This window comes from Gavia stellata, chromosome Z (genome assembly GCF_030936135.1).
Source record: "Gavia stellata isolate bGavSte3 chromosome Z, bGavSte3.hap2, whole genome shotgun sequence".
Taxonomy (NCBI): domain Eukaryota; kingdom Metazoa; phylum Chordata; class Aves; order Gaviiformes; family Gaviidae; genus Gavia; species Gavia stellata.
The window spans coordinates 78,544,044-78,565,442 of NC_082637.1; the positions used below are offsets into that span (position 1 = coordinate 78,544,044).

The following is a 21,399-nucleotide window of genomic DNA, read 5'->3' on the forward strand; positions in this document are numbered from 1 at the left end:
TGTAACTAGAATCCAAGGGTTAGAAAACCAGCCACACAAATATTTGTTGATGAGAGATAAGAAGGAATATCCCCCACACACATTTGCATCCTAGTTTTGATATGAAACAGCACTGGCACACAGCATGAAAATGCAAACTGCAGTGACATGCACTTGGAATCACCATGCAAGAGGAAGCAAAAATAAATAAGCAGTTGAAAAGTACCTCAGAAGTAACCTTGCTAGACAGTAATTTACAGGTGTACTGGTAGAAAAGGAAAAGACCAGCATTAGTACATTGAACAAGCATGTTATAACTAGGAAACAAGAACAAAATAAAGAAATTGCAAGAACTGGCACATCCCGGAGTATAGGATTTCAAGCAACTTGGTGTCATAAAAAACAAAAAAAAAGATTAATCAGCTTGGTGTTTTTTTAATGACGTTGCTTGGCCAGTCTCAGTCTTGATTACCATCAGTGCTTGACCTGTTTTCTTGCTGCTGCTTTTTCTCTTTTTCTCACCTGTTGAAACCTGTACTGTAACACAGCCTCTTCGGAAGAAACTGACCTCTTGCCTGAGCAGTGAAGCTCTTCCAAGAGCAGATGCGATTGATTTGCCCTCTGTCTCTGAAAGGCAAAACCTGCGAGCCCCGGCCAGAGCGTCCGCGCTGTAGCCACTGAAGCCAGACATAAAGCAGAAGGCGGTGATGTTTAAAGGAGAGGTAGCGTAGATGTCCTACTGAAACCACCCTCCTGCCTTCTGGTGTGTCTTATGTAGGGAGAAACTAAAGGTCTATACACTAGTACTGCTGGTGTGCTCATCGTATGAGGGGGAGTTTCCATGGACATCAAACCTCTCCACAATCCCATTCAGGAGACTGTGGCTGCTGCCTTCCGCCCTGGCAGAAGCGCTGGCTCTCTTCAGCCTTGGGTGGCACAGCACCCTTACTGCTCCAGAACCCAAGGAAGTCTCCGGTTCCCCTCAATGACCAAAAGCGATGTTGAGCCACATTCAGCTCTCAGTACTTAACGCTCCAAGTGGCAGCTGCCGGTCTGGTTGTCAGTTATGCTCCTTCCCCCACTATATTACAAGTATTTTTAAAAACAGGCTGGTGTTGTGTTCTTTTGTTTCGTTAGTAATAGAAATTTTTTTCCTGAGCACACTGTCAAATGTCCTCTGCCAGCAAATGAAAGCTATTTGTTGTTTAAATAATTATTGCTTAGCCTGGCATGTAAAATACTAGCTCAAACTAACAGTGGTACAAATGCAGCACTTCTTACTTGAATTATCTTTCCCCTGTCAATGGTCGGAGTTGTTTACGAAAGGAGAGTGGAAAAAGGCAGGGAACAGAAAGAAAACACTCCTGCTGGTCCAAGGAAGCTCTCCCTGGGCTCTGCAGGACACTGCCCTCTAATAGGATTTTGGGTAGGCAGCAGCAAGAATGTAAATCTTGTTTGGCTGCATGCAACAGGCTTAGAGAAGAGGAGAATAACAACAAACTGCAACACTGAGGGACTTCGTTGTGCACTGGAGCTCTGTAAATTCACTGCATCCTTGACAATTCGTCCCAGAAAAGGATTCGTCCTACAAGTTGTCTGACCGGCACCAATGCTTTGGCAGTGCATCTTCGGGCGGTCAGTGCCTGGGCAGCTTTAGCAGCAGCAGACAGCTGAGCTGGCACCCAGAGCTCACCTCTTCGGTCAGACGCTGCCCAGACCAGCACTTCGGTCAGGACATCAGGGCTCACTTCAGACTGCAGAAGAGACAATGCAATCGTGGCCAACCTGCTTTCTAGGGGGCACGTGTGCAGCTCTGCAAGCACCTGAGGAGTTGCACTCCGGTAACTGCACGGAGGGAGTTAGGTCTAACGACACCTTACATGTCTTTTGTGTGCTACAACAGGCACGACAAATGGCATGTGACCATCACAGCTGTGGGAGAAGATTTCAGCCACAAGCCACCACTTCATGGGCTGGGGAAGTCACCTTTGCTCTTCACGGGGTTGGAGGAAAAGCGCAGGGTGAGTACCAGCTGAGTGTCACCTCTTCAGCAGAGCAGCTTCTCTGCCATGCTGAGGTTTCAAGCCTCCAGACTAACAGATGCTCGCTGTGGGACCCCCAAGGACTGGTTCTGGTTTGCACGGCAGCAGTTTTATGCCCTTCTTTTTTTAAAGCTCCTCCCAGCTTCTGCAAAGGATGTGAGAGTGTGACATGTCTCCTGCAAGCCTCTGAGAGCCTCTCAGGGAAAGAGATCCTCGGGGGAGATGCCAGAAAACAGCACCCACCAGCGCAGGTGGAGCCACCCCATTTCACTGTGTGCTTTGGGGAGGGAGGGGAAACCAGAGAGCGGCTCCTTCCCAAGACATGGCTCCAAGATGCCAGAACAAGGCATGCTGTTGTGCATGACCTGGCTTCCTATGTGGCAGCAGGAGCCTGATGGACAACAGGATCTTGTTTTACAATGACTTCAGTAGAAGAAGGGACCAGAAAGTTTCTGGTGTGCACTGGGAATTAATCTGTCTACATTTTGAGTCAGCTCTCCTACTACATTTTAGTTAACCAACAGAAATGCAACAGGACCCCTCCACATTGCATTCCTCCTCATTTTAAGTATCTTATGCTACTGTGCAATATTCACCAGTGATGATTAAAAGCTGCCAGACTAGTGCAGTATTCATGTTACAAACCTTCACTTACTTCTATACACTTAATGAGACTCTACCTTTAATGAACATTACTAGAAAGCAGTTTGTTTGGAGCATGATCTCTTTGATGCTGGGGTCATTGTTCTGACATCTCTGGGAAATGCCTGGAGGACTGTAGCTGCTTCAGCAAACACTATGCCCATTTAAGAAGTTTTATATTGCACTTACAACTCACTACCTTCTGCACTTATTGCCCTCAGTAATAACGAGTCTGAATAAGAAACACTTTGTGCTCTGTTGGGAAATAGGTTGTATAATGGATACACCTGAATTTTGATACTTCCAGCTACGAAATTCATAGCTCTTCTTATTAGTGCCTCCAATAAAGAAGACCTTAATTGGGTTAAACTCTACTACAGTAATGACTGAAATACAGGCACCCTTTTCACAAACTGAAATTCTGGCTGATTTTCTGTTTGTGTGGAAGAAAGACAACAAATCCAGTGGGAAACAGCATGCTGCCCGTTGAAGGATCCAAGTTAATTTCTGAGACATTCCCAATCCAATTCTGCAAGGGGTAGTTTCTAGGGAATTTATCCATTTACTTACACTGAATCCTGAGCACGCTGGGACGGGACTTTGGGAGTCTACGAACGCAGACAGGTGTGAATACACGCTTGATCCATAAAGTTCAAAGACCCACTAAAATAACCCATTGAAGGGTCTTGGTGATGTGTGAATTAACAGAGTCCACCAATTCCAGGGAAGCTACCCACTGCCCTTATTATTAATTAACTTAATTAATTAAAAAGAAACTTAACATGAGTTGCCTTTGATATTTGCAGTGACACTCTCCTCCTCTCCAGTGGCCCTTACAATGTGCTAAAATCCTTACACAATTGCAAGGTGATCTGAGCAGATTCTTGGAAAATAAGTATTTTTGTTGTCTGAATGTTAGTTCTCGTGAGTCATGGTCTCCATTGCAGAGCAAAAAGTGAAAAGAAAAGCGCACTTACACTGCTGTCATCCATCCTTTCTCGTCTCTTAGTTTTGTGTGTTTCATAATCCTCCATGAGGGTCTGCATCAGGTTCTTGGGTCGCTGGGCTCCCGCGGGCTCCTCAGGTGGTGCGTCAGACTGTGAGATGGGGCCTTCTGTGGTGGGGGATGGAGGAGGCTTGATCTTCTCTATCTTTCCTGCAATGACACGAAAACGAATGACCCTTTCTAAGCTGAAGGATTCGCGAGCTGTTTCCAACAGACAACAGCTGGACAAGCATTTTCAGCAGGGTTTGAATGAAGAAACAGTTTGGAATGAAGTTTATGAAACAATCTGGTAAATCTGGATGGTCATGGGCTTTTAAAACACTCTCCCTCTTCCTGAAATGCACTACACCAAAACACTATGAAACAATTTTACAAAACCTAGAAGAGTTACCAAACGATACAATGCAAATTTAACCCACTGCCATTATTTACAGTAGTACCTGGCTAAGTCACCCCTGTTCCCTCCTACAGGACACATTTCAGTGATATGGAAATGTTTGTAAGATTCTGGAAAACTCCAACATGAGTTTTTTTCTGGCTCAGACTATACAAAGTACAGGGTGCCACCACTGTACGCTGGGGACCGCGCACGCGTCAGGTGTCCAAAGAAGGCATCTTGTTAAGTGTTGCTGGCTTTTTCTCTTCTTCCAGTGCTTTTTATCTGCTCTGTAAGCATGAAAGGCTTTGGGTTGGTCCCTGGTGCTACTCTTCCCCACAGCTGTTTCCTGCAAGTCGCAGAGGGTGGTCCTGGAGGGAGACCTGTGGCAGAGCAGGATGGGGTCTCCGTCCCATACACCCCTCGTTCAGACAGGGACCTTCAGCCTCCTGGTGGGAGGAAAGTCAGAGAGAAGTCAGATCGCTGATTGAGCCCATTTCACCCAGGGGAGCCTGCTTTAGGCAGAGTGACCCCAGCTGAAGAGCTGGGTAAAAGGCAGGCCAGAGCAAGGAGACCACTGCAATGAGCCGCGGGAGAGCTTGGGGGATGGACAACCCACGCTTCTCTGGGGAGGACAGCCTGTGTTTTTCATCACCAGGTGCTGATCTGGGGTCAGCCGCCCAGCTTGTCCTGGTGGGAAGAATGAGGACTACAGTGGCAGGTCATGGATGTGGGAATAAGGTGTGGGGGGTCCCCAGCTATGACAGGAGAAAGCAATGCAGAACCAAAATCAGCTTCTCTTTTCTATGGCACGGCAGCTCTTTGAAGTAAGACAGTCCAATGGATGGGAAAGAACAAAAAGGAGGAAAAAACCCGTCCCAAATCCCTTACAAATAAGTGAAGTAACCAGAAGGATCACGCAGATTTTCATGAAACTTCCTATTGCTGAGACAAATGAAAACCCTAGCTGCTCCTCCAAAAAGCACCGTGACAGTGGTAGCCACTAGAGAGCAGCCTTGACACCTCCTGTAAGAACCAGCAGGATTTGTTCTCAAAGGGAGAAGTGAAACCTGAGTTGACACTGCAGAGGTCTTTTACAAGAAATCCCCTTGCCGGGCTTGTTTAATTTCTGACCAGTATGGAAAAACCCAGCATCACTAGTTTCTCGTTACAGGCTTAGCTTAAGCTGGCCAGTGCAGGGATGAGGCTGGGAATTCGTGCCCCCTAAATCACCCCACCAGAGACTGGAGGGGGACTTTCTTTGGGCCCAGGTTCTCCTCTGGGTTGCACCAACACCAGCTCCATGGAAAACCAGGATTTACACTGCCAAAGCAGGGGCCAACAGCAGGTCCTGAGCTGCCCAGCTGTACCCATGTGTGACAGCTCGGACTGCTCAGCAGGAGAGAGTAAGAACAACCATCACCTTGCCCATTAGGTCCAGTGGGTAAAAAAGTCTGCTGAAAATGGAAGGACTGATTAAGGGTCAGATATCTTGCTGTATTATTTCATTCTTGCACTGATAAGTAACTGTGTTGGACGTATGCAAATAATGCAGGAAGAATCAGGATTCTCAGATGTGCACCCAGCTTTTGTGCTTTCCCCCAGGGATGCAGACCATCACAAGATGCTCAGACCTATGGACAAGCCTCATGCCTTAAAAGAGCTCCTTCCAACCCACTCCCCCTGGAAAACAGTGCAAACCAGAGGCTTTGGGGATATGCATTTTGGAAAGGGGATATCTCTGAGCAGATCCATCGTCCCTGGATGGAGGGCGCATCAAATTACATATTGTAGCAGCAATTCTGCAGCAACACACAACTATTCCAAGCATGCTGGGCAGCATCACCATGAACAATGTCACAGTTCCCTTTTCACAAATACAGAAGACAAGGTAGAAATGAGATTTGCCCACAGCAAAACAGTGGTGCGTTGGTCTGTATCCACAAGAAATTATGCTTATACAACCATTTTCTCTGTGTAAGTGTTTGAATTCCATTAAAAACTCAGGAAGTCACAGTGTCATTTCACCTACTTTTCACAGAGGAGTAAGTGTCTCTTTCAAGTTCCTAAAAATTTTGTGAGAACAGGTAGACAGGTGGAAGAAAGAGATCCTACCAGTGCCAACAGTGGCAGAAGGACAAGCAACCAGCACAACCATCAGTGAGGTTGTGGTTAGATGACGGTGCGTCTGAGGCTTCAGGGCTCGGAGAACAACCACCGAAAAACTCTATGAACCTGATGCAGAGCTCCAGTCCAGTGTAGACCTATTTTGCCAGGTTAGATTGTGTTAGAACTGTTGCTGCGTTAATTTTCTTCTGGCAGATTTTTATTCAGACAAGGTACTGTTCTCAGACAGAAGAGTCATTCAGCATAAAAGCACCATGAGACAAGATGATCACAGGCACTTTCTACAAGACCCCTCATGTAATGATTTTCATACCTCCTTTGATGAACAGGATTACTTGAGCCAGGCGCTACAGGAAGTTAGACACGAGTTCTTCACAGTCTAAGTACTTCTAATAAAAGGAGCATGGGAATTACACCACCAAACGTATGCTGGATCCTCTCGTGTCACACACTCATCATCCTGTTCAAATAAACTATCAAACAGCCCCAGCTGCTCTGCCCAGGAGGGATGGTGTACTACCCACACATTGTAGGAAAAAACCACTGGCTTGCTATGCAGTTGCTCAACACCTTGCCACATGCAGCAGGTGCTGCAGCAAAACGACACAGGAAACATTCAAATTTAAATACAGCTCCGCAAATATTTCGGAATCCATGATGACTCTCCATTTGGCCACACTCAAGCATTTTTTCAGCCTTTTTTGGGTTTCCCCATGCAGGAAACCCAACTTTTTGGGAAAGGAGTTCATACAGGCTTTTCTCTTCATCTTTCCAGGACTACCTTGGAGAAGGTCTCGTCCTGCCTGCACACAACACGTAGTCATCGTCCCACTGAAATTACTCTATGTCTTGCTCCAGTGATCTGCGATGGGTTAAAAATCTGCTTCGAAGCATCCCAAACAGCTTCAAAGGACACTTGTTAGCAGTACAGAAGTTTATTACTAGGAACCACGTTGGCTTGTGCTGGGTGGCTGGCAGACACCAAGTTTAGCGTTACCGTCAGTTGTATGAAAGTTGTATGTCAGAGTGGCAAAACCAGCCTGTTTGCTATCTAAAGTAATTAGCACTTATTTCACACATACACCCACATGAATTGTGTTAATCTTCCACCCTCCAGTCAAAATAGCAGTTCAGTTCACTGCAGTCCTTTTTTGTTGTTTGTGTTTCTGTTACCACATAACTGCGGTTCAAGGCAGTGAAGTGGGGCAGGAGTAATAAATAACCAGGGACCACCAGGAGTCCTAGTAAAGCTGCTCTGCCCAGTCCACCGCAAAAAAGCAACCTGATAGGTAGGCCATTACTAATTAAGGTAATTACTGCACCTCCTCAGAAGAGTTCTGGTGAATTTACACTTCCCCATTTAAGGATTAGCAACAGAGTTTTCAAATTTAGACATGATCCCCTAATCCCTTTCTGCTGAGGTATCCTGATGCTGAAAGAAGAGTGACAATTCTTTCTCTGGGAAAGGCAATTTGATGACAGAAGTACCTATTATTATTATTATTATTATTATTATTATTATTATTATTATTATTATTATCGTCATCATCGTCATCATCGTCATCATCGTCATCATCATTATTATTATTGAAACTAGATATTCAGACTACAGTATCAGATATGTTCTACAGTATATTCCTGCACCCTGCAACACTAAGGGTGCCAAGCTAATTTCAGCCAGCTGAGAGCTCTGCGGAGCACATCCGCTGCTCAGGAAGCACCGAAAGTAGAAGATATAAGAATGATTTTGGCAATGCTCTTTGTGGGTTTTTTGATCAATGACATCCTTACACATTGCCACATATTCATCTTTTCCTAGAAATTAATTCTTTGTCTTGTCTCCAGCTGCAATTTGCAGTAGCTTGAATCATTGGCTAATAAAGCCCGATTTTCTTTCTTGAACACGTCGCAGTTGGACGTTTAAAGGAAACTGTCTGGAATGATTCATTATAAATACAAGTTTATCATTCTCACTAGAATCTAGTTTACAGGGAACATTTTAACATCAGACACAAAGTAAATGCCTTGTTGCGTAGAGAAATAAGAATGAGAAGTACACTGTTTTCCCAGATGCTCTGTTATAATAAGCATTAGTGTCAACAGCCCTTCCAACATCACTTGTGAGTAAAAAGCAACCATTATCAGTCTCATTTCAAGCATTTGCAGCTACAGATGATGGTGTTTTTGAAAGTAGTCATGAGCACACCTTTACACAACGAGTCCTAGCCGAGGTCTGCGGTGCCCTGTCTCTCACATCTTGTCAGACATTATTCAAAACACCTCTATGGGGACACTCTATCAAAAATGCGGTTCTATAGGAGTAATAACAATAGCACTTCAAAGAAATTATTGACTTCTGCTACATTTTTTGGCAAGAAACAGAGGTTAAAATCATCCTTTGCAGAAGAAACAAAAACAAGTATTAGCTATTTATGTGTTGCATAACACTCCATGTTCACAATCAGACTCGGTAATGGACTAAATCCAGACCTTATTCAAGTTTGCCAGGACTTTTAGAAGAAAAGGATCACCTTGCACCATTTTTGGAAGCATCACTGGCTCAGGTTTACACCAGTGGAAATAAGGATGCAATTTGAGTACTCTGGGTAAAATTAATACTTCTTCACAATGATCACTGTTAATAAAAACTTCTAACTACTTTCAAAGCGTATGTAGGTCTATACTCACAAAAATCACTACACAGAAATAAGCCTGGCATGTGTTCTATTTTTTTTTTTAATTTCTTTTTTTATATTACATTAAGAAGGCATCAGTGCTTGATTTTATGTTTTGAAAAGGGGAAGGAGGAGAGTGATATGCTGTAACTGCTGTGAATGCCACCACAAGGACCCAGAAGCTGATCAGTCAGAGAAGGACTTCTACTGAACCTACTAAGCATTTCGTTTGTGATGCCTGTTTAATTCAGTAGTGAATGACACCAGCTGAAATACGTGGCAACTCACAGCTCTGGAGATCTTTTCTACCAGATAAACTTCATTAAGAAGACCAAGAAATGCCTGAAAACAGAAAGCAAAGGAGACCCCCACAAAAAGGAATCTGGTGCAAAACCCCAAAATCTGTAAATCCCCACTACCGTTGCACTTCCTTAATGATGTGCAAGAGAACAAAAAGCCTGTTAAAAATGCTTTGTATGTTAGTCTTTCAAATAGTCACACAGCTGCAAAAACTGCTGGTGTCCTTCCTTTTGATGATTCCAAATTTCAGTGGGTGGTCTGAGCAGCACAGTGATAGACATGTCACACTACAATGTGGCAGGGGATGAATAGAACACAGGGTTTTCTAATGACGATCAGCAGGGTATGTAAGTTACTTCTGCGCTACATTCGGGAAAAAACAAAAACGTCCTCAGGCACACTCGCAGACATAGATTTGGGTTGTCCCATGCCCTCCTCCTGCCTGCAGTTTCCAGGCAGATGAAGTCATGACAACCCTCTCACCCCCTGCAAAACGATGTATTCACTCAAAAATTACCTAAAGCCGAATCTGACATGACCCTTCGGTTGCATTTCACTTCCCCTCTGATACTTTGGGCTCTTACCTGGTGCAGTTTTGTAAGACACGGTTCTAGTGGGCATGGGTGGTGCGCTCTTCGTAACAGGGCTCGGTGCCACCTGCAGACCTTGCCGCTGCCTCTTCAGCTCCTCTTCTCGTTCCTGGGCAGCTCTGATCTCTTCTTCTATCATCGACAAAGTCCTCTGCTTCCTCGACCGTAACTTGAAAGGGCCCACAGTCACTTCAGGCTCCTGTGTGGCCAGGATGGAGGCGGTGCTCCTCAGCTCAGCTGCCTCTGAATACTTGCTGAAATAACTGACTTCATGCCTATTTTCCTCAACAAGGAATGGCTGGCTGGCTGAGTACACAGGTGACTGCTGCAAACTCTTCCCTTCCCTGAGTCCTGAGTCTTCCTCTTTTGAAGTCTTTGGTATGGTGTCCCTTTTTTCTTGAACAGGTGAAGACACCTGGGGTGGCTCGAACATTGGGTTCTGCTGCTCCTTGGAGGCTGGAGCTGGCCCAGTGGTGGCTGGCTGCTCTTTGACCAAGATCTCCTTCTCCACTGAGATTTCTTTTTCCTTGCAGTTTGCTTTATCTGCCTGCTCGGCTATGGCTTGTTGGATGGCGTTCTGAACCAGCAGGCCAGCGTGGTACTCCAGCTGGTCGTCAATCAACATGGAGTCTGCCAAGGCGGAGGAGGGCGAGTCACAGCCCGGGTCACTGAATGACTTGGAGACGCCTTCACCCCTGCACTCTGCCGGAGTGTCGGCCTGCGGGGTCTGCGGCAGGGAGAAATCAGCCAGTGAGCTTTCCTGCAGGGCGCTCATGGTCTCATTGGAGGCACCACTGTCACTGATGTTATCCATGCTGAAGTCATTGGAAAGGGTCTCCAAGACGGTGGTATCTTGAGACCTGACAGACAAGTCATCCAAACCGGAATCGAGCTCCTCTGGAGGGGAAGAGGCGTTGGCTGACTTTGGGAACTGGTCCAGCACACCCTGTCCATCATCTTTCACCACCGTGAAGACCGCTCTCGCACTCATGAATTCTCCATCCTCCGCCCACAGTTTTGAGGCCTGTCCAGCTCTGGGGCTGTCACTGCACGGTAACTCTCTTACTGGGTCAGCAGTGGTAGTCTGAGCACTTACATTGTCTTCTGAGGTACAGGAGACCTTCTGTGCTTTGACAACAGTGGCATTGTTAGCCTCAAGCTGTCCTGTTTGCCCACACACTGAAATGGGTCTGGTCACAGAGGACAGTGGCCTGTCTACATGGGGAGAATTGAGACTTTTGTAGAAGGGTTTGATGGAGAACATTTTGGGTGTTCCTGACCGCCTCGGTGGGGCCTGAACCTGAGATGGACCCGAATGCTCCATCAGCTGGAACTGCTTTCTGGCAGCTGAGAAGTCAATTTGCTCTGTGACAATATCCTCTTTCTTGATATTGACTGGCTCTGGTGGTACAAAGGAGCAGCTGATCTGTTTGGGGGATGTTGGTGTTGCACCTTGCTGCTGCTGTCTCTCCTTGCGCTCCTTGTACTTCTTGTGGGACTCCAGGTGCTCTTCATCCAGTTGATCCTCCAGGGTCTTCTCTTGGGGAGGGTTCCACCATTTGGCGGCAATGTTGGGGTTTTTCTTGACAGCCTGGCTTTTAATGAGTTCCCTTCTTTCCTTTTCAAGTTCCATCATTTCCTCTGATGGTCTCACTTTGCGGACCCTGTATTTTTCCTTTTCTTCCTCATCTTCAAAGAGCTTTGAGGGCTTTTTGTCTTCATGGAAGGCTCGGAGTTCAAACTTAGCCTCTTTCTTAAGGGTTGTAAGACCTGTTTCTCCATCCTTAGAGGATCTTCTTGAACTGTTTGAAGAAGTGGGACTTCCTGGCACCTTCAGACTTTCCCTAGTGTCTTCCTTCAGTCCACCCAAGGAATGGCCATTAGATTTCAGGTTCGCATCTGTTATGCTAGCTTCATGTGGTTCAACTACCAAGGGTGCCTGCTTGTCGGCTACATTTTCTTCCCTTTCACTGGGTACTGAATCATTATTGACATTAACAGATGCTCCTGAGCCATCCATAATGGAGACTGCACTTGGTTCAGGGGAGGATGTCCCATTAAAGGTATTATCTGCAGCAGAATCACAGCAATTTGCCTCCAGCACTTCATCTAGGTATCTGATCTCTTTAGCAACTTCACTGTCCAGAGATTCGTGCCTGTCCTTAAGTCCATTGTGGCTGGCAGCAGGGGGAAAGAAGTGGGTTGGATTGTCTATGGGATGTGGTGAAGCCACTGTGGTGATGCTTTTATGTTCAGAAACTGGAACTTCAATTTCCATTTTCTCTTCCTTTGTAGCAAGCACAGTAGCTGGCTCCAAGAAATTGGCACAGTTTTGGTCTCTGTTTTTTCTCAACCTGATGTCATCCTCAGGGATTCTGGAAGATTTCTAAAATAAAAGAGAACAAAACTATGACAAAGTCCTAAAAAGCAACATTTTATTTTATGCAGAGTAAACACCATCTGGAAAGCAAATCCTGGCACTTCTTAAACTCAAGATTAAAGCAGCCCCTCGGAGTGTGGGAAGGCAAGGCAAATCATTAACACAAAAAATAGAAAGTTACCTTACCATAAGCTGGACAAGGCACTAAAATAACAAACTTCCCTTTAAGTATCTTCCATCTGCTTACCACCCTCACTTTGTCATTATTTCATGCCTGTGTCCTGGTTTGCCGCTAAAAATAAGCTTTGGATTTCCAAGTTATTAATGGCTTGGCAGTTCAGGTTCTTCAAAGGTTTGCACATGCAGCACACAACACCTATCATCCTGGTACTTTAAAAATGCTTTCCGCACCTAAAGGAAATCTCATAATGCTTCTACAGACGAAAAGCATTACTGTCTCCATTTTGCAGAAACAGATGCTAACATGCAGGAAGAGTAGGCGATTCATCCCAAGTTAGGAAAAAGGACGTGGCAACAGCAGGGAATGTTCATTTCTCAGTGGATCAATCTGGTCATCAAACACAGGGTAGAATTACATAGTGCTGGAAAGACACAAGGTCTTTCTCCAGCCCACACAGAAGTGGACCTGGGAGACAGGAAGTGTTTGCAACTCCCATGGCATGACGACCACCACAAGGAGCATGACAGGGACCAGAGTCACGGTCTCCTCCCTCCCACTGCTTTGATCTGCAGTGCAGATGCACTGGATTCATATTTCTCCCTGATGTGTTGCCTCTACTCTCAAGGACAATATTGAAAGAAACATTATTTATGTTCTGGTATGGGCAGATTTTACCAATCAAGCAGCCTACTGAACTTCCCGTGAGTAAAGTCTGAAGGAACTTTTGATTAAGCTGGTCATCTCTTTCCTGCTGAAAGGCAAAAAAAGTAAACACCAAAAGAAAAGAAGAGAGCATTTTCAACATTATTCTTCAAAAAGAACTTGCTAACTCTTCCTAACTCCTGAAAACCAAAGGTGACACACCTATTCACTTTGACTAACATTTTAAAACAGAAACTTGATATCTGAGGTCTCCGACTCCCTTTCCACATGTGTTTCTATGTCTAAGGCATAGGCTTGGGAAGCAAATGGCACTGATCAAATGCTGTGAACTCAGTGGCCACCCAACAAGGGCACCGTTGTCTGCTAGTCACCCCGCCTTTGCTGTCCCTTATCCTGCATGCTATGAATACACTCTGCAGCAGAAGATGATCAGCTAGGAGCACAACGGAACCTGCCAGTTGACGTGAACAATCACATTGCCTCTGGGTTTATATAAGCAGTAAAAGGCTTTTGACATACCTTAAGGAATGATAGCCAGCCAGCCAGAAGAGCTCTCTAAAAGTACTTTGAAAGAGTTTTCTGTCTAATTATATAGTTTTACACAGTTGAAGACAATGTTGGCTTCATCCATTAGATATTTTCTTCTTAATTGTGCTTAAACATTGGGAAAAACCTTTAAAAACAACCAACCAACCTGCTTTTATCTATATATTTTACTTGACATACTTCACTGGTTCTACTTGTATTTCACTTTTTGTTAAACCTAGAAATTCTCCAACTGAAGTTTCTAGCAGTGGTTTTCCTAAAGCATATTACATTTTTCACCATTTAAATATCTAAATGTGGCCAGTTTCTTCTTTAGTCCTATTAAAGACCTATTCAAGAAATCAGGTGTTCTGCAAACAAATACAGAACAATCAGCATAAAAAGTCCTTACTTTTTTGAGTGAGCGCAGCAGGAATGAAATAATAAACTTTCTTTTAACCTTAAAGGGCAAGAATTGCTCTTGATTTGCCTGCGGAGCTCCAGGTACCATGACAAAATGGGTACCCAGGTGACAGGACTAAGACTGCAATTCCTTTCAGATATTTGGGTTTAAATCTCCCCTGCCTGACTTGCTGGTGTGAAACAGGGGATGTTGCTACCTGGAGTAGTCTGTGAAAAGGGACATAAGCACCAGTGCAGGACTGCTGGCTGTCCCCTTTCACAGAAGCCATGAGAATGCTATTATGCTCCTGCTAACATTTGCTTCTAATCAGACAGATCAAAGCCACTAGTGACATTCGTAGGTAACTACATGTCCTCTGTAGCTGCAAGAACACATCTTCAAAGGACACAGAAAATCAGGTAACGAAGCTGTGCACCCCAGCCACTAAAACACATCTCCCTGCCGTGCCAAACCAGAGCTGAAGGACCCCCAGCATTGTGCTTCTAGTACCTCCATGCCATGCAGCTGGGAATATGCCCCGATTGTCCCAGAGACCCCATTCACTAAAGCATGTCTACTTCCATCACTGCTTTAATGTATGAACCATTTCCGATCATACCACATTTGGGTATTCAAGTCAGGGAACAGAACCACAGGCACAGTATTTTACCCATTTCTTAATGAGCAAGAGCCCATCCTCTCATCATAGCTGCAATCCGTAGCTCACAATTAAGGCATATACAGGTAACTGTCTAATCAGGGCACACAATTATAACAATACGTAATTCTGAAAGTGCATGTGTCCGTGCAATTAGTGTGGCACATGTTATTATGTAGTAAGACAGACAATTATGCAGTAAAACCTAGGAGGAAACATTGGTACTTATGGGAGGGAGCCTTTCTTCGCTGGGGATTAGTAACTGAGCAAGGAAGAGGGCTCCCAGCAGGGCAGAGAAGCCAGGGAGGAATGGTAGAGGAGGAAAAAAAAATGATTAAAAAAACCATCCAGTTTTTCCCTCAACATTTTCTGGCAGAATCTGGGACAATTTCGTGAGGTCATGGCAATGAGAATATGCTCCAGGCACTCCTGTGAGGAGCAGAAGTCAATATACTGATGAATTACCTGAAGAAGATAACTGCGAAGATCGTAAGGATGGAAGCAGCTGACAAAATAAAGCTTTTCAAGCCAGTCCAGGCCACAGAGCCTGTCCACGATAACTGGCTGGGTCTGGGAAAATGGCACACGTTGGGATAACGACACCATGGGTGGGAGGAGGCTTGGAGGAGGAGGGCGGTGGGAGGCACACAGACTCCCTGCCTCCACTGTTTGGCAGAAGGAGGAGAGTTTGCCAGGGGGTGGCTTTTACTCCTCAGTGATAAGTATGTACCAACAGCTTTGTATTTGCCGCCTACAGGGAAAAGGCTTTTCAAAGCCTGCACAAGCCCGCACCATTACAAAGGCCAGTAAACGGGAAAAGGGCTGCATTCAATCCTAATTGTAGTCAGCAATACAGCGTTCACAGTGATTCCCATACACTGCTCATCTAGATCCAGAAGTTACTGTTACACTTACACAGCCTCTGGATGTGCATTCATTTCTGTTTAAGTCAAGATGCAACGGGGTAATTAGTGTCATTTCTACAATGCTGCTGCACTTTAGTAAACTGCAGTTATTAGCAGCTTAGAGAATTATTAGCATAGTTCCTCCTTGGTTGAATTCTTCATCTACAAAAGTGTAAGTGTTTGGGCAATCAGTTCTTTTAGGAGGAAAAAAATGTGGGTGTGCTACAAGCAAGACCCAGCAAATGTACTGCCAGTGCCTTCCTTTGTTTGATGCAACACAAAATGCATATGACAAGTGGGAGGCAATTCTTCTGAGCCATATCGACATTCTTCTGAAGCAACAGCACAAGGGGAGGGGGAAGAGAGGAAAAGATTAAACAGCTAAAAACATTACGTAGTTTAAACAATCTAAAACTCATTGTGGGCTTCTACCAATCACTCCAGGCAAATCTCAGGACTGCTCTTGATGCTGTTGGTCTCCCGGCATCATTAGCATTGTCAACTTCCCATTTCTTCAAATTTCACTCTCCTTTGGAGATGTCCTGTACTGCACCCACTTCTCCCCTCACTGCCTGATCACTGCTCATGGATCTAACTCTTGGGCCCGCCATGCCTCTAGCAGTTTTAGTACAATAGTGCAACTTAAAATCACATTTGCATATGGTTGACTCGCTAATCCACATCTCCCTGCTGATGTCAATCATCTTCTCCTTCTTCACCTATTGTCTTGGCCTGCCTCTCCAATGTCTCTTTGCAAAGGAGAAGGAACCAAATGATGGATTTGCTAGGGGGTTGAATCTGGCAAACTTTCAAGAGAGCGGCTGCTTTCATTCAGCTCATCCTTTTGAAGAACGCAGTCATGATCAACATCACAGATGGAGCCAGTCCCAAGCACTGAAAAGATACAGAAGACATCTGCACCTCTGTGCTTCCAGACAGCCTCCCTATCCAGCAAGAAAACCCTTAACCAACACAGCTATTGCTCTACTCTTGCTAACAACAGAAAGTTGGATATCCAGTTAGACTGGATATTTGGAAAAATTTCTTTACTGAGAGAGTGGTGAAGCACTGGAACAGGCTGCCCAGGGAGGTGGTGGAGTCACCATCACTGGAGGTGTTCAAGGAACGTGTGGACGAGGCATTGTGGGACATGGTTTAGTGGGCATGGTGGTGTTGGTTGATGGTTGGACTTGATGATCTTACAGGTCTTTTCCAACCTTAATGATTCTGTGATTCTGTATTTCTTCAGAGAAGTAATTTTCTGTAGAAGAATGGTATGACACAGAAGTGTTGCGGTTCTTAACGAGTAAGAAAAGCAAAAGCAGAGTCGTACAAGCTGTTAGCACCCACCCCTCACAGCTCATGTTCACTACCACACCATAGGTGCTCAGAAAGGTGCCACCGTCCCACCCCATCCCAGATGGGAATGACAGCCCAAACCACTCTGACAGCTCCCATCTCACAGCAGCTGGTGTGCTCCCTCCATCCCACGGCAGCTGCCAATCCTATCCGCCTCAAAAATGTGGTGATCCCCTTCATCACTGGAGGGACAAGACTGTTCCAGGTGGGAGCCTTTGCAGAAAGCAGTCTGAAGAAATGTGCCAAACACTTTGTGTTTTGAAAATTTCCTGTTCTGGTGAGCTAACAGAAAGCAGCAGCAGAGAAAACCTCTTCAAAAACGTCCTGAAACTGGAGAAGAAAAGGGATGCAGCTGATGATGGGGGGCTCAAGGAACGGAATGGGATTTCTACCCACACTACCTTCAGAAACCGTGTTTTTCATTACCAAAAAAAAAAAAAAAAAAAAAGACCAAACCCAAAGTGTTGTCTTCTTGCTCCTGCGTGAAAAGATCCCATTTTTCCATACAGTATTTTTATACTGACTCCTAAGGGCTTTAAAAATACTATAGAAACTGTTGCCCAAAAAGATTACGATTTTTCACTTAAAGAAATCGGATAAAGTTCAAGTTTCAGAAAAAAAAATCTCCAAATCCTGTTGCCAAATTTTGTTGAATTTAAGACATGTCAGGCACATGCTGGCACTCCCTTGAATAGTTCCATTCATAATCCTACTTGCACACAAAAAGCAAAACCTGGCCTGTTCCTCTCACAGTGTCTTCAATACACAGATGGAAACCATTTCCAGCGACTAAAGTGTACTAGCATTGAGTGTCACAAGTGACATTCTCCATGACCAGCTCTTTGCGCTCTTCAGTGACTTGACTGAGGTAGTCCGACAGTACAACAGGTAAATTTTCTTTATGAAAAGCTGGTTTATCTCCTTCTGAGCACTTCAGAAATCACAAGAGTACAGTCTAAAAATCAATGCAACTTCACACTACCTCCCCCTAAGAAGCAGTGGGGGGCTCTTCTGGAATACAGATAGTAATAAGGGACATGGGGATACAGTGCCCAAACAAGTGGCTACTTGGAGAGCTTGCTTTGTGACATTTTCTGAGTAGTTTTCCATATGTTCTTTTTTTGTCTGTTTTAGAGAAAGAGTTGTGATTGCATTTTCTCAGGAAGCATGTGAAAGGCTTTGCAATATTCTTTTTCATTCCAGCTGAGCCACAGGTTTCAGCCTCCTCATGTGATACACTATAAAGCTCTTTTATCAAATCAAAGTCCAATCTTCTTTTGCTGCTGTAATAAACTAAGGATGGAGAAAAATGGCTCAAAAATGATGAATACTTTAATGATGAGCATATACTACTATATGGTAGGATATTTTAGTGATGAGCACATAATGAATAATACCGTATTTTTCCAAACATGTCTCTATAGCTCCAGTATTTTCTGTGCCCTCGAAGAAAAACAGCTAAAGTTTCTCCTGGGCAAGCCAGGATCCACCTTTGGAACAACCCTTACTACTTCCCACTAACTCCAAGGTATGTAAATTGGAAGCAGTTTTCTACAGGTAGGAAGCCACCTGATCCTTGATGCCAGTTATTTTCTCTTACTCCCTAAAAAATATAGATCTGGTCTTTCTGTGAAGAATTTGCAACCCTAATGACTGGATTTCAACTACTGCTACAGAGGCAAGAAAAACAGGTATCTTCCTCCTTTAAACTAAATGCTTGTGCAGCTGTTGTAAAAAAACCAACAGCCCAAGGGCCTAAGTACTTTGTATTAAATACTTTCTTTCCTGCAAAGAACTGTAATTGCATGAAGCACCTGCATGGACAAAGTGATTTACATGGAAATGAATATTTAGGGGCAAAAGGCTGCTAACTTTTGAATGAAAAGAAATGTCACCTCTGATAAAGAAAAAATATCACAGAGATTATGAGAGTATGATGGTTACATAGCTGGCACTAGGGAAAGCAGTATATATTCAAGTGGTGCGGACTCGAATACTACAGTGTGCGGAGCTGCTTAGCTTTCCTGCGAAAGCTCTGTTCAGTTCTACAGTAATCAAGATGCAATTCTGAAATTACGGGAAGCTGTGATTAAACCTTTTCAGAAACTGCCGCACTGTTTGGTACTGCCACGCTCCACTCCCCTTATTTTCTATCAGCATCTAGGTAAGAGGATGCCCTGAAGGGCTCCAGAATAGTGTTAGACACACACATGGGGAGAACTGGAAGCTCCTAGTACCCAAGAGATTAATAAATCGGTGATAATATGACTTCAGGTACAAGAACCTGCATTCAAAAGACCATACTCTCGTTCTCTGCCAGGTTGGCTTCTTGTAGTGTAGGTCAGCCTGAAAGTGCAACTGAATTAGAGCGGTAAATGCATGTGTAAGAAGGCATTTCATTCCAGAAAAATGTGGTTTTCAACTCTCTCATCACTGTCATCAGTTCAAATCGCACTCCTGATGCTCCTTTCACCTCCAAATTGATTTCTATCTCAAAAGAAAAATGTACAGTTAAGTATTATTTCTTCTATGGCTTCACTCGGTTCCCCAGGACAGAATGACCAGGACAGGACACTCAGTGTGAGGGCATGGGAGGTAAACCAATGCTGAAGAGAGGCAGCACTAGACTCAAGGTCAATACAAATGTATTAGCGTATTAATCAACCACACCACCACAGATGGTTAGTACTTTTAAACTTCGTTACACATTTTTCCTAAGGCTTACTCTTCCATGGCTTGTCTCTAAAATCTGTCTTTGCTGAACCAAGAATGAATGCTTCCAACAGCTGGGATATTTGATTTACAGAGCATGTGGTGCTAAGTCACTTAAAATGGTAAATACGATCTCCTGAAGCAGTCTCCAATGCTACCTGAGGAAGTGCAATGGTTTGCTGGAGGAAATGAAGAGCACTGTATCCAACTAACACATAGGGAGCATTACACAATCAGAAAATTGTCCACTACCTGGCAGGGAATACAAGGTATGATACAATCCATAAGGAACAGAAGGAAAATTTCTTCTTCACACGTGAAGGTCACAGATGAGGTCCTGTAACCATGGTCCATTGCATTTGCAGACTCCACTTAGATAGGCTCCCCTTAGTCTGTGTTGGTGGATCTGAGGTCGGGGCTCACGGCTCTGTTGTTAGTAGCACTCTCTCACGTTCAGCCTCTGGTTTGATGTTAAGTGAAAGCTGAGAAACACCAACTGAATATGGACAGAAAAACTTTCCGCTTAACAGAGTGCCCACTGTAGATACTGAGCTGAGCAGAATACGGCTTCTGAATGTATGCACGGAAAATCAAGTTTCACAAAATGCTGCGGTTGTAATCTGCCCAACACACGTCAAGGGTGGAACAATTGCTCTGGTAAAGCATGATCTAATCCCAGCGGGGAGGGGAAAGGACGCTAAACTAAGCCTTGCTTTTAATACTCTCTAACCCATCTAGATAATGTCAGCGCAAGGAATGGGTGACCTTTACGGTCACTTGCACGAAAAAACAATAAGACAAGGGGATTTCCAAAATTCCTTAGTCTTTTCATCGGGGGCGGAGGGCTCCTGTTCCATCTAAAGAACGGAGCTACAACCCTCCTCTGTAAATGTGAGATCTAGAGAAAAATACTGGCATATTAATCATTTTGGTGCATGAGAAAGGGACCTCCTGAGGAAGGAATTTGGGCTAGGCAGGGGCAGGAGGAAGGCAGTAAATGGAGACAAAAGGCCACACAGTTCACTCGTTCTACAAGCAGATCTTACCGCTGCTAGGAAAACTGTTTAAACGCATTTGAGGAACAGAGATAAACCTGCAATAAGCACACAAGTAGGCTTTCTGAGATGTATTAGTATTAAATTAAAGTCTTCTGATGATGCAGATTCTTTCAATGGCTGATACAGTTCTGTAAATCCTTCATAAATGGCCTAAACTGCATTTCTGAACAAAGCTACATGATGTCTCTATGCTGGAGCTCTTTCACCACTTACTTTCAAGGGCAATATAGTAGGAACTGAATGCTTTAACTGAAGCAAGCACCTACAAACCTTTGCAAACAAAGGCCAAGATAGATTATTTTTCACTTTCTTTCACTTCCCTGCTTCACAAATGCCAACTGCTGGAGATCATACTGCTTTTAACTATTTCCTAAAGCCTACTTAATACTTGCTGCGCTTCTAAAGGGCATGGCTGTTCAAGATCTACTGGAGTTGACAGTTAGGAGTGATGCCACAGAGAGGGCTAAAGGAACAAATGATGCTCGGTAATGTGAAAAAAAGGCTAAACACCTCTTTCTCTTTGAGAGCTGAAGAAGGTTAAGAATTATTATTGATGCTTTGCCTCCATCAGTAGGACTTGTTACAGCTACTGTCATCCATTAGATTAAGACCCATCACAGCAAAAGCTTCTTAAATGAAGGTACGCCTGGGTAACTGCATGGTGCGGCGCGGTCACCCGATGGCAGCCTGCTCTGCCTGGAGCACAAAGAGCAGTAGAATGTTTATTGCACTGCAGGCAGTGAGCCTTGGGAGGGTTAGAGCACCAGGGCTGAACCAGCCAGCTGGCCTGAGTACTCTGTGGATTGACAGTTTTTCAA

The 21,399-nt window shown here is 44.5% G+C and overlaps 1 protein-coding gene across 5 annotated transcripts in view; it reads right to left on the reverse strand.

Moving 5' to 3' along the window:
- The window catches only part of PALM2AKAP2 (PALM2 and AKAP2 fusion), a 274,755-nt gene that overhangs the window by 10,064 nt on the left and 243,292 nt on the right, over positions 1-21,399 (reverse strand). For 4 of the 5 annotated variants that reach the window (XM_059834278.1, XM_059834275.1, XM_059834279.1 and 1 more), the window contains 3 exons: positions 9,732-12,123; positions 3,641-3,819; positions 206-244 (listed from right to left, as the gene is read on the reverse strand). In XM_059834278.1, coding sequence (XP_059690261.1) covers positions 206-244; positions 3,641-3,819; positions 9,732-12,123 — 2,610 coding nt within the window. The remainder of the gene's footprint in view (positions 1-205; positions 245-3,640; positions 3,820-9,731; positions 12,124-21,399) is intronic. The other variant, XM_059834276.1, reaches the window with a different exon arrangement.